The sequence below is a fragment of the Salvelinus namaycush genome, chromosome 13 (assembly GCF_016432855.1).
Source record: "Salvelinus namaycush isolate Seneca chromosome 13, SaNama_1.0, whole genome shotgun sequence".
Taxonomy (NCBI): domain Eukaryota; kingdom Metazoa; phylum Chordata; class Actinopteri; order Salmoniformes; family Salmonidae; genus Salvelinus; species Salvelinus namaycush.
The window spans coordinates 38,038,033-38,053,882 of record NC_052319.1 but is presented as its reverse complement, the minus strand read 5'-3'; the positions used below and the strand labels follow the sequence as shown (position 1 = coordinate 38,053,882).

General features: G+C 43.5%; 1 protein-coding gene across 1 annotated transcript in view; it reads left to right on the top strand.

Annotated features, from left to right (window-relative positions):
- The window catches only part of LOC120058510 (NXPE family member 3-like), a 41,852-nt gene extending 28,973 nt beyond the window's left edge, over positions 1–12,879 (top strand). The window contains exons 3-6 of the mRNA XM_039007224.1: positions 6,160–6,941; positions 7,088–7,158; positions 10,592–10,813; positions 10,916–12,879. Coding sequence (XP_038863152.1) covers positions 6,160–6,941; positions 7,088–7,158; positions 10,592–10,813; positions 10,916–11,466 — 1,626 coding nt within the window. The 3' untranslated portion in view covers positions 11,467–12,879. The remainder of the gene's footprint in view (positions 1–6,159; positions 6,942–7,087; positions 7,159–10,591; positions 10,814–10,915) is intronic.
- Positions 12,880–15,850: the final 2,971 nt, after the last annotated feature.

The following is a 15,850-nucleotide window of genomic DNA, read 5'->3' as shown; positions in this document are numbered from 1 at the left end:
CTTATTCCTCAGGGATTTTCCTCAAAAGAGTAGACTCTAACTCAGGTTGTATAGGTTCTGTTACTTAATCGCTTTTTAACTCTTCTATCGGGCCCCACGTTGGGCGCCAAGTGTCACGGTGCTGACTTTTGCCCGTCGCCTGCAGCAAAAGCCTCTATCCCGTCCTCTGGCTAGGCAGAGTACTTTAGGATTTTAGTCACTTCGGTGTGACCAGGGCCTAGCCGTGCGGCCCTACCAACCCGTCTATTTATTCGTACTGGCCCTTCGCGTGAGTTGGGTTTGTTCCTTCGTTCACGTTGTCACTCCCTTATTTCCCCGGTCTAGTGTGGGGCCTTGGATAGATGAGTACTTTATTACTTTATGTTTATAGATTCCTCCTATATTCCCTTAACCCGTCTCTTCCTCTCTTGTATACCAATACCTAATAATTAACTTCTGTTAGTTATTATGCTCGTCAGCTAGTAGTCACTTGGAAACTAGTATTGTTATATGTTTGATTTTTCCAAAGATATATTATTGTCCACACAATGAAATATTCTTTAGTGCTATCCCTTTAACCTATAACCAGGGTCACTTTCCGTTTAGTGAGAGTGTCAAAGGCGTTCGCTCTCCAGGTAGGTTCCCTGGCCTAGTTGTCAAAGTTTCAAGCATTTATTTAAGTCACTCTGTTTTTTGTCATATACACGTTATTACAGTTAAATGGTTATACAGTCCTAATACATCAATAATGCTCAATCAATCCTTAATGCGTTATGCTATGCCAGATACTATTGCAAATATAAATCAGCTTAAACACTTCTTATAACTCTTAAACAAAGCAAATAGCACTATATTTACATTAAAGCTCTATTCCCTTGGTCCTTCCCGAAAACTGGTGTCTATAAGAGTAATATTGGCAGCCTCTGCTGTGTATCTATCTCTTATTGTCTCCAAATTTCTTATGGTTACACTTTTCACTGCCTACTGCTTAGATACTGACTCCTTTTTAGTGACTTTGGGCTTTCTACGAGGCTTACTTGTATCTGGGCTTTTTTCAATCCTTCAAATTGGAATTGTTTCTGGTACTCCCAAGAATAGCGCTTGTTGCTCTCTAGGAGATTGCTCTCCTACGCAACTGCTTCCTTTTAATGGAGCGACTTTCCAGAATACAACACAACTCTCAAGATATACCAGTCAATATAATGCTTGTGCCTTAATGTCAAAGTAGTCAATACAAGCAGAGTATAGTGAAGAGTAATTTACCTTGCCTGATGATTCCCTATGATGTGATGTCCACATCATATGTGTCGAGGATCATGCCCTAGGCACGGACCTCTCCTCCTTTTATACCTCTCTTAAGACACTCAGTTCAGGGGAAGACACTTGAGAGTGCAATCGATTTGTCACATTTTGCCACTACTACTTCTCTTGTAGCATGCTCAACATTTTTTGGTGGGACTCAGTCCAATGTTAAGTCTTTCAGCACTGATGCCCATAACTCTTCTTCCGCTGGGGCGTCAGTTTGGTCGAGCGGTTCATACCACTCTCCCTCAGTCTTCATGCTGATTGGTTCTTGTTTCATGTCTAGCCCTTCTCGAGCCTGTTCATTTGTCTCCTCATACCATTCTCCCTCAGTCTTCATGTCGAGGGGTTCTTGTTTGATGTCCCGTTTTGTTAGGTCTGGTTCATTTGGCTCCCTCTGCTGGTTGGTCTCCGTCGTGGCAGTCATTCCCCAGTCTATAATTGGTTCTAGGGCCCACAGGGGTAGCTCTGGATCTGGCCTGATTTCTAGGGGAGGGGTCTGATTTCTTTTACTTTTCGTTACAAACTCTAGCTCTATTGTGGAGGAGAGAGAGAAAGAGAAAAAAAAACAGTTGTTTTCCTTGTATGAAACCATCCAGTCAAAGCTCAGCAACTCCCTTCCTTTTCACTACCTCCTCTATTGTTTCTTAACTCCTTTTCCCCTTTGTGATGAATTTGTTGTTTGTCCTTAATATGATTGCTAATGATAATGTCAACAAAATGGAACAGCAATAGGCCTATAAGCTGAACAACCACTTCAGCAGTGAGATGTGCTTTGATGTTTCTTCCTTTCTCCCACATTTCTTTATTTTAACCTTTTATTTAACTAGGAAAGTCAGTTAAGAACAAATTCTTATTTACAATGACGGCGGCCTACCAGAAGGCTTCCTGCGGGGACGGGGGCCTGGGATAAAAAATAAATACAATATAAATATAGGACAAAACACACATCACAACAAGAGAGACAACACTACATAAAGAGAGACCTAAGATGACAACATAGCACGGCAGCAACACATGACAACACAGCACGGTAGCAACACAACATAACAACAAGGTGACAACACAACATGGTAGCAACACAAAACATGGTACAAACATTATTGGGCACAGACAACAGCACAAAGGGCAAGAAGGTAGAGACAACAATACATCACACAAAGCAGCCACAACTGTCAGTAAGAGTGTCCATGATTGAGTCTTTGAATGAAGAGATTGAGATAAAACTGTCCAGTTTGAGTGTTTGTTGCAGCTCGTTCCAGTCGCTAGCTGCAGTGAACTGAAAAGAGCAGCGACCCAGCGATGTGTGTGCTATGGGGACCTTTAACAGAATGTGACTGGCAGAACGTGTGTTGTGTATGTGGAGGATAAGGGCTGCAGTAGATATCTCAGATAGGGGGGAGGCCTAAGAGGGTTTTATAAATAAGCATCAACCAGTGGGTCTTGCGACGGGTATACAGAGATGACCAGTTTACAGAGGAGTATAGAGTGCAGTGATGTGTCCTATAAGGTGTCCTATAAGGATTTTCTAACTTTATACACTGCACTCTTTGAGAGAGGTAGTTAGCAAACCAGCCCAAAGACCCCTCAGAGACACCAATACTCCTTAGCCGGCCCACAAGAATGGAATGGTCTACCGTATCAAAAGCTTTGGCCAAGTCAATAAAAATAGCAGCACAATATTGCTTTGAATCAAGGGCAATGGTGACATCATTGAGGACCTTTTAAGGTTGCAGTGACACATCCATAACCTGAGCGGAAACCAGATTGCATACCCGAGAGAATACTATAGACATCAAGAAATCCAGTCAGTTGATTATTGACAAGTTTTCCCAAAACTTTTGAATAACAGGGCAAAATAGAATTAGGCCTATAACAGTTAGGATCAGCTTGATCTCCCCTTTAAATAAAGGACGAACCGTGGCTGCCTTCCAATCAATGGGAACGTCCCCAGAAAGGAGAGACAGGTTAAAAAGGTCGGAGATGGGCTTTGCGATGATAGAGGCAGCAACCTTAAGAAGAAAGGGTCTAAACCATCTGATCCAGATGTTTTTTGGGGGTCAAGTTTAAGGAGCTCCTTTAGCACCTCGGACTCAGTGACTGCCTGCAGGGAGAAACTTTGTAGCGGGGCAGGGGAAAAGAGGGAGAAGCATCAGGGCTTGTCGCGTTAGAAGGGGTGGGAGATGAGGAAGTGTTGGACGGGCAAGGAGGCATGGCTGAGTCAAATAGAAATCCTGACTTAATGAAGTGGTGATTAAAGAGCTCAGCCATGTGCTTCTTGTCAGTAACAACCACATCATCAACATTAAGGGACATGGGCAGCTGTGAGGAGGAGGGTTTATTCTCCAGATCTTAATCCGTTTTCCAGAACTTCATGGGGTTAGACCCAGAGAGAGAGAAGGGCTCCTTAAAGTAACTAACTTTGGCCTTCTGGATAGCCTGAGTGCACTTATTTCTCATTTGCCTGAACGATAGCCAGTCAGCCTGAGTATGCGTGTGCCGAGCATTTCGTCAAATGCAATTCTTGAGGTGGAGTAACTCTGCAAGATCACGGTCGAACCAGGGGCTGAACCTGTTTTTAATTCTTATTTTCATTATGGGGGCGTGTTTATTAACAATACCACTGAAAATATCAAAAAAGAAGGTTCAAGCGTCTTCGACAAGCTGATTCTATGCCATTTTACAGAGGCCAGTTCATGAAGGAAGGCTTGCTCATGAAAGTTTTTTAGCAAGCGTCTTTGACAAATCACGACATGTCGTTTCACTGAGCAGCCATTACGAACACAGGCTGTAAAACAGTGATCACTAAGGTCATTACAGAAAACACCAGACTGCTACCTATCAGGATTATGTGAGGATAATATCGAGGAGAGTAGCCTTTTCTCTGTGTTTGGAGTCATACCGTGTGGAATTGGTAATAATCTGAGAAAGATTTAGGTAGTCCCATTGCTTTAGGACTTGGTCGGGTGGTTTAAGCCGATCCCAGTTTAGGTCACCAAGCAGGACAAATTCAGACTTAGTGTAAGGGGCCAGGAGAGAGCTTAGGGCAGGTAGGGTACAGGCCGGTGCTGATGGAGGACGATAGCACCCAGCAACAGTCAACAAAGAGCTATTTGAAAGTTTAATTCTTAAAACCAGCAAATCAAATTGTTTGGGGACAGACTTGGTGGAGACAACCGAGCACTGAAGGTGATCCTTGGTAAAGATTGGTAAAGATTGCCACTCCCCCACCTTTGGAAGATCTGTCTTGCCGAAAAAGGTTATAACCTTTCTGGTTATAACCTTTTAACATCAGTATTCAAAACACTCTTCCTTCCTTGATTAGTGGTAAGAGTGTTGGGCCAGTAACCAAAAGGTTGCTAGATCGAATCCCCGAGCTGACAAGGTAAAAATCTGTCGTTCTGCCCCTGAACGAGGCAGTTATAACCCACTGTTCCTAGGCCGTCATTGTGAATAAGAATTTGTTCTTAACTGACTTGCCTGGTTAAATAAAAAACACGTCTCAGTAATGACCAACATATCTGGATTGGAGCTGTGAACCGACACTTTCAATGGATCCATTTTAGGTAATAATCTTTTAGTGTTAACGTGCAGAAAACCCAGGCTTTTTTGAGAGCAGAAATCAGTGAAGCAGATATCAGCGCACAAGTCAGAATTGGGGTTACAACAGTAGATGGGCCACGGTGTACATGCACATTTCCAGATATCATCAACAGTAATACAATCAAGGCACGGCAGAGGACAGGGAGAGCTCTGCAGTGCTGATTTATGACATCTGAATGTGCATCACATGGCAAAAATATATTGTACAGCAATTTCATCAGGTAACATGAATACAAAGCTGATGAGAGGTGGTTAGAATAGGATGGGAGGCCAAAAGTCAGTGTAACCAATAGAGAGTCAAAGTCCCGAGTGTGGGAACAAACAGTCTGTCCCACAGATGGGTAAAGAAAGTTTGTAGTTAACAAAGTATGCATGAGGCAAAGTGCACAAGAAAAAAAATATATATATATAACAACTTGGGCTAGCCATTGTAAGTTCATTGTCACTTGCACCAACAGTGCGTGAGTGCTGGTGGTGAGCGAAAGCTCGAGTGTGGTGGAGGTACCTGTACCAGACGGGGAGACGGGCCAGGGCAGACGGTGAACAGATAGCCAGGTGGAATCCAAGCAGCAGTGCAGCAGGCAACGGGAGTAGGTGTCACACCCACTTGGGAGAAGCTTTTATTTCTGGAGGCAGATTTATTGTAGAAAATGTCAGTGAATGGTCTTTGAACAGCAGGAGGGGACTTCAGAGGATGCTTCAAAGACTCCTGACACTTGTTGGGCCCAAAGGCCTTTTACTTCACACCTTAGTGCTAATTGAATTTGTATCTGGTCTGTCCTTGCAAACTTGGCAGCCTTAACTCAGCATTCAGTCCACATAGAGTAAAATATATCATTGTAATGTACTTTATTTTTCCTTTTTTCTTTTTCTTCTTGGCTTTCAAAATAGCATCAGACCAAACACTAGTCACTCAGTTCCAGGTTGGATGGTGTCCTCAGGTTTCTGCTGTTTGTTTGCTAGAGCACCCTCCGTATAGCTTGGAAAAAGAACCTTGGAAGCAGTAATCTCTCCGGTTAATTTTGGTCAAAATTAGTTTGTAGGTTTGGAGTTTTGATCTGGAGCGAAGGCCATGCTGTGGAGTGTAGCATCCTGCATATGTACCTGCTGAAAAATCCAAGTTTATCTAACTCCAAATCTATCCTTTTGTAAAAAACATGTTGAAAAATGTGAAAGCTCACATGCAGCTGTGTTTCTCTCTGAGGGGGGCATGTCTTTTAATCACCATCCTCCATTACTACCCTCCCTCTTGGTGACCTTTCCTCTTCTCTGCAGAAGCTCAACTGCCAAACAGTGTCGACACTCTACCAGTTCCAGAGCAGCATCCATTCAGCCTTCACCCCAGAGGAACAACCTCCTTTGGATCACAACCGGAGCTACTGTGGCCACCTGGGCCTGGAGCCCTCAGCCGAGGAGGCTCTGGAGCAGCGTTACCTCCTGGAGTCCATTGCGTGGCCAGAGCCTCAGCCTCGGCTGACGCCTAGACCCCTGCGGCAGACCAGTGACCCTGCACACAGCCTGTTTGCAATCCTGCCAAGAGGGGGTGGGAGAGAGTGGCGTGTGGGAGATCAGCTAGAGGCGCTAGTCCATATGCATGACTTCCAGGGGCGTCCCAAGCGTCACGGTGGGGACTTCCTGCTGGCCCGGCTGCATTCCCCAGAGTTGGGGGCGGGTGTTGCAGGACAGGTGCTGGACCACCGGAATGGGCTCTACTCAGCCGTGTTCCCGTTACTATGGGAGGGTTCTGTACGGGTAGAGGTGACACTGGTCCATCCTAGTGAGGCAGTTGCTGTGCTGCGTCGGTTACGAGAGGAACATCCCGACCGCGTCTTCTTCAAGAGTCTGTTCCGCTCTGGATTCTTGTCTGAGACCACCGTGTGCAACCTGTGCCTGCCAACCACCCGGCAGCCGCTGTGCAATTACACGGACCCCCACACAGGTGAACCATGGTACTGCTACAAGCCCAAACTGCTCAGCTGTGACACACGGATCAACCACGCCAAAGGAGGCTACCAAAAACACCTGCTCACCAACAAAGAGTCACTGCTCTTCCAGAGGTTAGTGAGTGGTAGATGAGAGTATGTGAGGACTGTATGTTAGACCTATGTAGTAGTTGTGCCTTAGCTAGTAACATGTACAATTACAAGGTTTGTTTCTGGTATATGATTTTTTTAACAAAATAAGTCTCTTTGATTTTTCTCAGTGGTGTAAACATCAAAGTCCGTGTTCATGCTTCCGGGTCTGACAGTGTCATTGTGCAGCCTGAGAAGAAAGGTAAGACAGCAAGGGGATGCTGCACACGTGCTAGTGTGCATCCGTGTGCTTGTTTGTAGGGTGGGAGGTAGCCAGCAGATCTGACCCGCTTTCTCACAGCTGCACTAGGGTCGGACAGCATTCTTGTGTATATTAAGACACTGCGGAGCCCAGCGCAAGATATGGCTCAGAAAACGTACCTCAATCCAGGGATGAGAAATGCATTGTACACTGAACTGTCCCATTATCCCAACTGTTACACCAAGAAGATTGAATGACTGCTTGGTACATTTTCTGAGCCATATCTTGCGCTGGGCTCCGCAGTGTCTTAATATACACAGGAATGCTGTCCGATCCTAGTGCAGCTGTAAGAAAGCGGGTCGGATCTGCTGGCTAGGTGGGAGGTTTAGGATTTGTTGGAAAGTGTAACGAAAAACCAGCATACCAAGTGGGTGCATGCAAATGAGGAAAAAGAGCTGCACCAGCACAGAGCCCTGGGAACCCCTTGTGTGACTATCCAAGCTGGCTATTGACAGACAAGGGGTACCCCAGGGCTATGTTTTGGGACACTGTTGTTTTTGATCTGCATGCTATTGCATGGTATGCTTAAGCAATAAGGCCAGAGAGGGTGTGGTATATGGCCAATACACCACGGCTAAGGACTGTTCTTAACCACGACACAACGGGGAGTGCCCTCGATACAGCTCTTAGCCGTGGTATATTGGCCATGTACCACAAACCCCCGAGGTGCCTAATTGATTGCTATTATAAACTGGTTACCAATGTAATTAGAGCAGTAAAAACACATGTTTTGTCATACCTATGGTATACGGTCTGATATACCACGGCTGTCAGCCAATCAGCATTCAGTGCTCGAACCACCTAGTTTATAGTCAGTTTTGTACTGGATTTGTGGGTATGCAGTATTTGTGTGTGTTTTGTATCAATCTACAGTACCTTCAGAAAATATTCACACCCCCTGACTTTTTCCACATTTTGTTGTGTTACAGCCTGAATTTAAAATTGATTAAATTTAGATTTATTTGTCACTGGCCGACACACGATAATGTCGAAGTGGAATTATATATATTTTTTTTGTCTATAAATGAATAAATCAAAAGCTGAACCGTCTTGAGTCAATAAGTATTCAACCCCTTTGTTTTGGAAAGCCTAAGTAAGTTCAGGAGTAAAAATGTGCTTAACAATTCACACGTTACATGGACTCACTCTGAATTTCAAACACATATTCAACCACAAAGTCCAGGGAGGATTTTCTAATTCCTTGCATAAAGAAGGGCACCTATTGGTAGATGGGTTAAAAAAAGAAAGGAGGAAAAAAAGCAGACATTCAAAATCCCTTTGAGTATGGTGAAGTTATTAATGACACTTTGGATGGTATATCAATACACCCAGTCACTACAAAGATACAGACGTCCTTCCTAACTCAGTTGTCCAGAGAGGAAGGAAACCACTTGAGGATTTCACCATGAGGCCAATGGTAATTTGAAAACAGTTACAGAGTTTAATGGGTGTGATAGGAGAAAACTGAAGATGACTGAGTGAGAAGGAAGCATGCACATGCATCCCGTTTGCAACAATGCACTAAAGTAATACTGCAAAAAACATAGCAAAGCAATATACTTTTTGTCCTGAATACAAAGTGTTATGTTTGGGGCAAATCCACTACAACAAATTACTGAGTACCACTCTTCATATTTTCAAGCATAGTGGTGGCTGCTTCATGTTATGGGTATGCTTGCAATTGGGGAGTTACAGGATAAAAAATAAACTGAATGGAGCTAAGCACAGGCAAAATTCTAGAGGAAAACCTGGTTCAGTCTTCTTTCCACCAGACACTGGGAGATTAATTCACCTTTCAGTAGGACAATAACCTAAAACAAGGCCAGATCTACCCTGGAGTTGCTTACCAAGAAGACAATGAATGTTCACAAGTTGCCGAGTTACAGTTTTGACTTAAATCTACTTGGAAATCTATGGCAAGACCTGTAAATGGTTGACTAGCAATGATCAACAACAAATCACATTTTTTAAAGAATAATCTGTAAATATTATACAATCCAGGTGTGCAAAGCTCTTAGAGACTTACCCAGAAAGACTCACAGCTGTAATCACTGCCATAGGTGATTCTAACATTTATTGACAAAAGGGTGTGAATACTTATGTTATATGAGATGTTTCTGTATTTAATTTTCAATAAATTTGCAAGCACTTCTAAAAACATTTTCACTTTGTTGTTATTAGGTATTGTGTGTTTTTTATTTTATCTTTATTTAACTAGGCAAATCAGTTAAGAACAAATTCTTATTTTCAATTACGGCCAAGGAACAGTGCCTTGTTCAGGGGCAGAACGACAGATTTTTACCTTGTCAGCTCGGGGATCAAATCAAATCAAATGTATTTATATAGTCCTTCTTACATCAGCTGATATCTCAAAGTGCTGTAAAGAAACCCAGCCTAAAACCCCAAACAGCAAGCAATGCAGGTGTAGAAGCACGGTGGCTAGGAAGAACTCCCTAGAAAGGCCCAAACCTAGGAAGAAACCTAGAGAGGAACCAGGCTATGAGGGGTGGCCAGTCCTCTTCTGGCTGTGCCGGGTGGAGATTATAACAGAACATGGCCAAGATGTTCAAATGTTCATAAATGACCAGCATGGTCAAATAATAATAATCACAGTAGTTGTCGAGGGTGCAGCAAGTCAGCACCTCAGGAGTAAATGTCAGTTGGCTTTTCATAGCCGATCATTAAGAGTACCGCTCCTGCGGTCTCTAGAGAGTTGAAAACAGCAGGTCTGGGACAGGTAGTACGTCCGGTGAACAGGTCAGGGTTCCATAGCCGCAGGCAGAACAGTTGAAACTGGAGCAGCAGCACGGCCAGGTACACTGGGGACAGCAAGGAGTCATCATGCCAGGTAGTCCTGAGGCATGGTCCAAGGGCTCAGGTCCTCCGAGAGAGAGAAAGAAAGAGAGAAGGAGAGAATTAGAGAGCATACTTAAATTCACACAGGACACCGGATAAGACAGGAGAAGTACTCCAGATATAACAAACTGACCCTAGCCCCCGACACATAAACTAATGCAGCATAAATACTGGAGGCTGAGATAGGAGGGGTCAGGAGACACTATGGCCCCATCCGATGATACCCCCGGACAGGGCCAAACAGGCAGGATATAACCCCACCCACTTTGCCAAAGCACAGCCCCCACACCACTAGAGGGATATCTTCAACCACCAACCACCATTTTGGTTACAAGTCCAACGCTCTAACCATCTAGCTACCTGCCGCCCGTGTAAATGGGTGAGAACCCCCCCCCCCTCCGCAATGTAATCCATTTTGAATTCAGGTTGTAACGCAACAAAATGTGGAATAAGTCAAGTGAAGGCACTGTCTTGTAAGGTTATGTTAGCTAGCGCATCATGATGTCTCCTCTTTCAGACAAACCAGAGATGGAGAGCAGCAGTGTGAGAGCGGAGCCTATCAGGGTCACTCCCTCTGGGTATTACTTCCAAGGGTCATGGCGGGCGCTGGGTGGTGTCGCAATGCATCAGTTTAACGACTCCTCTGCCATTACTCAGTGTCTGAAGGGCAAGGTGGTGTACATGTATGGAGATTCCACTGCTAGACAGTGGTTCGAGTACCTCAACGCCTTTGTCCCAGGTGAGTGCTGTCTGCTAAAGCCCAATGACATCTCTCACTGTGCACTGTCTCGTGTGCTTTCTAACTCTCTGTTCTGTTTGTCCAACTTCCCCTTTATCACAGAGCTGAAGGAGTTCAACCTTCACAGTCCTAGGAATGTGGGGCCCTTCATGGCAGTGGACAGCACCCACAACATCCTGCTGGGGTACCGCTGTCATGGTCCTCCAATACGCTTCTCCACTGTTATTGCCAGTGAGATGCGCTATGTAGCTAACGAGCTGGACGGCCTGGCGGGAGGCCCAGATACCGTGGTGGTCCTCAGCGTTTGGGCCCATTTTAGCACCTTCCCTGTAGAGGTCTACATACGCAGACTACGCCACATTCGACGGGCAGTGGTACAGCTTCTGGACCGTGCTCCGGGGACCCTGATAGTGGTGCGGTCAGCCAACCTCCAAGCCCTGGACCCGGAGGTGAGCCTGTACAATAGTGACTGGTTCTCCGTACAGCTGGACGGGGTGCTCAGGGCCATGTTCAGGGGTCTGGATGTCTTGCTGGTGGATGCCTGGGAGATGACCCTTGCTCACCACCTCCCCCATGCTCTCCACCCTCCTCCAGTCATTGTCAAGAACATGATTGACACTTTCCTGTCTTACGTATGCCCAGAGAAGAGCTAGCCCGAGAAAGGAAAAGAGTATGGAAGATTAAAAATGAGTGTGAGATGGGGAGTGTGGTTATGTTTACAAGAGTTACTTATAGTGTAATCACAAAGCTCACCTGTTTACTGCGAGCATGGCCTGATGTAGCCTAAGCCCTATCTGCTGTGTACCTGCTTCCTGTATATGGGATCCGCTGTTGTGAAGTGACCTAGTGTTTTTATCAACCATCTCACACTCACAAATAAACCAGAAGAGATGGGGAGATAAACAACGGGACTGATTGAATCAGTCAACTATGAACAGATTGCTGATTTTGACCCCACCTGCTGTATTTAAAGTTGAATGGCCAACAGTTCAAAGGGTTCTTGTTTCAAAGGGTTATCTTAAGAAGTGTGTGAAAAGTTTTATGCAATAGTTTCTGACATTCAGTGTTTGTTTTATGGGAAACAGCCATGTTATTGAATTGTGACTCACAGATTGTTTAAAAAAAGAAAACATTTCAACTAACTCTGTTCAATACACTTTTGCAAAACTTGAATGGAATATCGGCTGCCATAGAGTGCAATAAGTAAATGTAGGCTACTGCAGTGCAGTAGGGGAGATTGAGAGTGGAAAATGCAGTATAACAAATGCATGGAAAATGACACATTTGCCAAATCCTGTACGTTAGACTTGCATTAATGATGTTCTCACTCTAAATATCAAATATGTTTGGTTATACAAAAACAGGAGCAAAGTGTCGAAGGTATTTTGACAAAAGTAAATATGAGGAAAATAATACCAAACAATGGGTTTATGGTTACAAACCTCAATGTGAATCCAGCGCTGTCATGTCAAATAAATCCCTTTGGTTTAGTGTGGGCCTCTAGGAAATGCCCAAGGCATGTCGCCACGATTTAGCCTACAACCTAACAGATTAATATTTGTTAACTCAGTTCTGTACCAAATCATGTGCTTTCCTATGTATTCCATATCCAAGGATGTTCAAAAACGTAACCCTTGAGGACTTTGTCTGCTGGTTTTTGTCATCCATCAAGAAGTTTACAGGCCTGAATCAGATGCTGATGGAAACGGCAAGGCCAGCAGACAGTCTTCCTCCTGGCCTGGCTTTATTCTTCTTATCCAGTGTTATTTTTCAAGTACTTCTGCAACAGTTTACATCAAAATGTGACATTATTTAAATATAGGAATAACTTTTCTCATGTTACTGTTTACCCTTTTTGAGACTGCCTAACAAGAGTCTTAAGTGATGCCATTTTGTAGCTAACGGTTACAGCAGTATTATTGCCTATGTCGTGCACCACAGCTGGAATGCTTTAACATGTTACCGTTTGCCAAGCTTCGCTATTGCCAAGTGTTACCTCACTTTCTACCAGTTACCATAACAGTGTTAACTTGCCACAATTGAAATATATCTCCCATTGAATAATTGCAATAAAGTGATTGGTGATTTATTTATGAAGGAAAATATAAGGTCTGACTAGCTAGCTAGTCCTTGAGAAGAACTTCGTTGAACAAGTACTTGCATTCCTGCCCCCCCACACACACACACATTAACAAATGTTCTTATCTCCAGATAGTTAGCTAGCTTGATGTTAGCTAAAGCTTTAACTTCCGCCTGGAGTTAGCTAAGCTTTAGCAAGTAATCCATCGCAATTGTTCGATAGTGTAAAATAATTTGCTAAATATCAACATGACTGATGCCCTCCTCTCAGTCGTGTCTGAAGCAAAGAGGAACGCTTTCCCAACTCTCTCCATTCTCTCAGAAAGTGGTGAGGACCAATTAATAAACAAAATGCTATGTTGGAGTAATAGTGTAAGCAAACAGAGGAGAGAGATTTAATTTAATCTAATGAATTGCTCATTGGTGTCCTCTCTACTTCAGACGATAACATTTGGTCATATATGTCCTTCCCGAAGGTAAAACACATTTTTACAGTCAAAGATCTTGACAGCAATCCTGTAATCCAGTGGGGATTTTAGCATGTAAATCTTGGTGGGGCAAAAATATATATGTTTTAGATGCATGCCAGCAAAGCCACTAAACAATACATTAATTGCACTTTAACTGTGACAAACGGTGCCCACAAATCGTTGGGGCCTACATAAAGCTGTCACAACATCAGAGCTTTCTTTTCAGCACCATGGACTTAATCCTTACCACCGCTACACCTGGTTGTCAGCGGAGCCTTGTCTGGCAGCGATACAGTTAATTCAGACTAATTTACTGCCTTTAAAAAAAAACATGTAGTGGAAATTCTAACCAATAAGGAGAGACTTAGTTAATTCCTCAAACAATCAATCTTTATTAATAAGAATTGCAATAATGAAGCTGGCCGACCCTCCACTCTGAGGTGGAAGGTCGAGGGCTCGATGACACAGGAGTATGGAAGTGTTATATAATCAAGCTATCTTATGCAAGCAGATGCAAAACATGGGATCTTGGTATGTGTACGGAGAACGAGATGAAATTGGGATAAAGGGTACAGACTAACTGAATTTGGTTGTCTTGTTCTATAGCAACAGCTGCTTATTCTAGTCCTCTAGTGAGGTGCTAAACAACAGAAACTATCCTAGACGCCGTTTCTCTGAAGTAGGTCAACGGTTCCTTGAAGTTGGGGTTTAGCTTCCGTCCCTCTCCTCGCCCCTACCTGGGCTTGAACCAGGGACCCTCTGCACACATCAACAACTGACACCCACGAAGCATTGTTACCCATCGCGCCACAAAAGCCGCAGCCCTTCAGAGCAAAGGGAACAACTACTTCAGGTCTCAGAGTGAGTTACGTCACCCGATTGAAACGCTATTAGCGCGCACCACTGCTAACTAGCTAGCCATTTCACATCGGTTACAGGGGCAAGCAAGCACTTTTTGCTGTGTGCACAGATGGTGTGTGGTCGCACACACACATACACACACAAGCATGAACTTTTTGGAATGCCAGAAACCATACAGTCTTAGAAAGGTCATTCATTATACAAACATTAAAGAGGTTTAACTTCTTATGGCTGCAGGGGCAGTATTGAGTAGCTTGGATGAAAGGTGCCCATAGTAAACTGCCTGCTCCTCAGTCCCAGTTGCTAATATATGCATATTATTATTAGTATTTGATAGAAAACACTCTGAAGTTTCTAAAACTGTTTGAATGATGTCTGTGAGTATAACATAACTCATATGGCAGGCAAAAACCTGAGAAGAAATCCAAACAGGAAGTGGGAAATCTGAGGTTGGTCGATTTTCAACCCAGTCCCTATTGAATACACAGTGGGATATGGATATGTTTGCACTTCCTACGGCTTCCACTAGATGTCAACAGTCTGTAGAAGCTTGTCTGATGCCTCTACTGTGAAGTGGGGCCGAAGGAGACAGGAATGAGTCAGGTCTATCATGACCTGACCATGCTCTGACCATGAGCGTTCACATGAGAGGGAGCTCTGTTCCATCGCACATCTTGAAGTCAATGGAATTCTCCAGTTGGAACGTTATTGAAGATTTATGTTAAAAACATTCTAAAGATTGATTCAATACATCGTTTGACATGTTTCTACTGACTGTTACTGAACTTTTTGACATTTCGTCTGCTTTTAGTGAACACGCTTCCTGACTTTGGATTTGTTTACCAAACACGCTAACAAAAATAGCTATTTGGACATAAATGATGGACATTACCGAACAAAACAAACATTTCTTGTGGAAGTGGGAGTCCTGGGAGTGCATTCCGATGAAGATCAGCAAAGGTAAGTGAAGATTTATAATACTATTTATGAATTTTGTTGACTACACAATTTGGCGGGTAACTGTATGGCTTCTTTTGTGGCTGAATGCTGTTCTCCGATTATTGAATATTTTGCTTTTGCCGTAAAGCTTTTTGAAATCTGACAGCGGTTGCATTAAGAACAAGTGTATCTTTAATTCTATGTAAAACATGTATCTTTCATCAAAGTTTATGATGAGTATTTATGTTATTTGACGTGGCTCTGCAATTTCTCCGGATATTTTGGAGGCATTTCTGAACATGGCGCCAATGTAAACTGAGGTTTTTGGATATGAATATGCACTTTATCGAACAAAACATATATGTATTGTGTAACATGAAGTCCTATGAGTGTCATCTGATGAAGATCATCAAAGGTTAGTGATTCATTTTATCTCTTTCTGCTTTTTGTGACTCCTGTCTGGCTGGAAAAATGTCTGTGTTTTTCTGTGATTTTGCGGTGACCTAACATAATCGTTTGTGGTGCTTTCGCTGTAAAGCCTATTTGAAATCGGACACTTTGGTGGGTTTAACAACAAGATTACCTTAAATGGTATAAGATACATGTATGTTTGAGGAATTTTAATTATGAGATTTCTGTTGTTTTGAATTTGGCGCCCTGCACTTTCACTGGCTGTTGTCATATCATC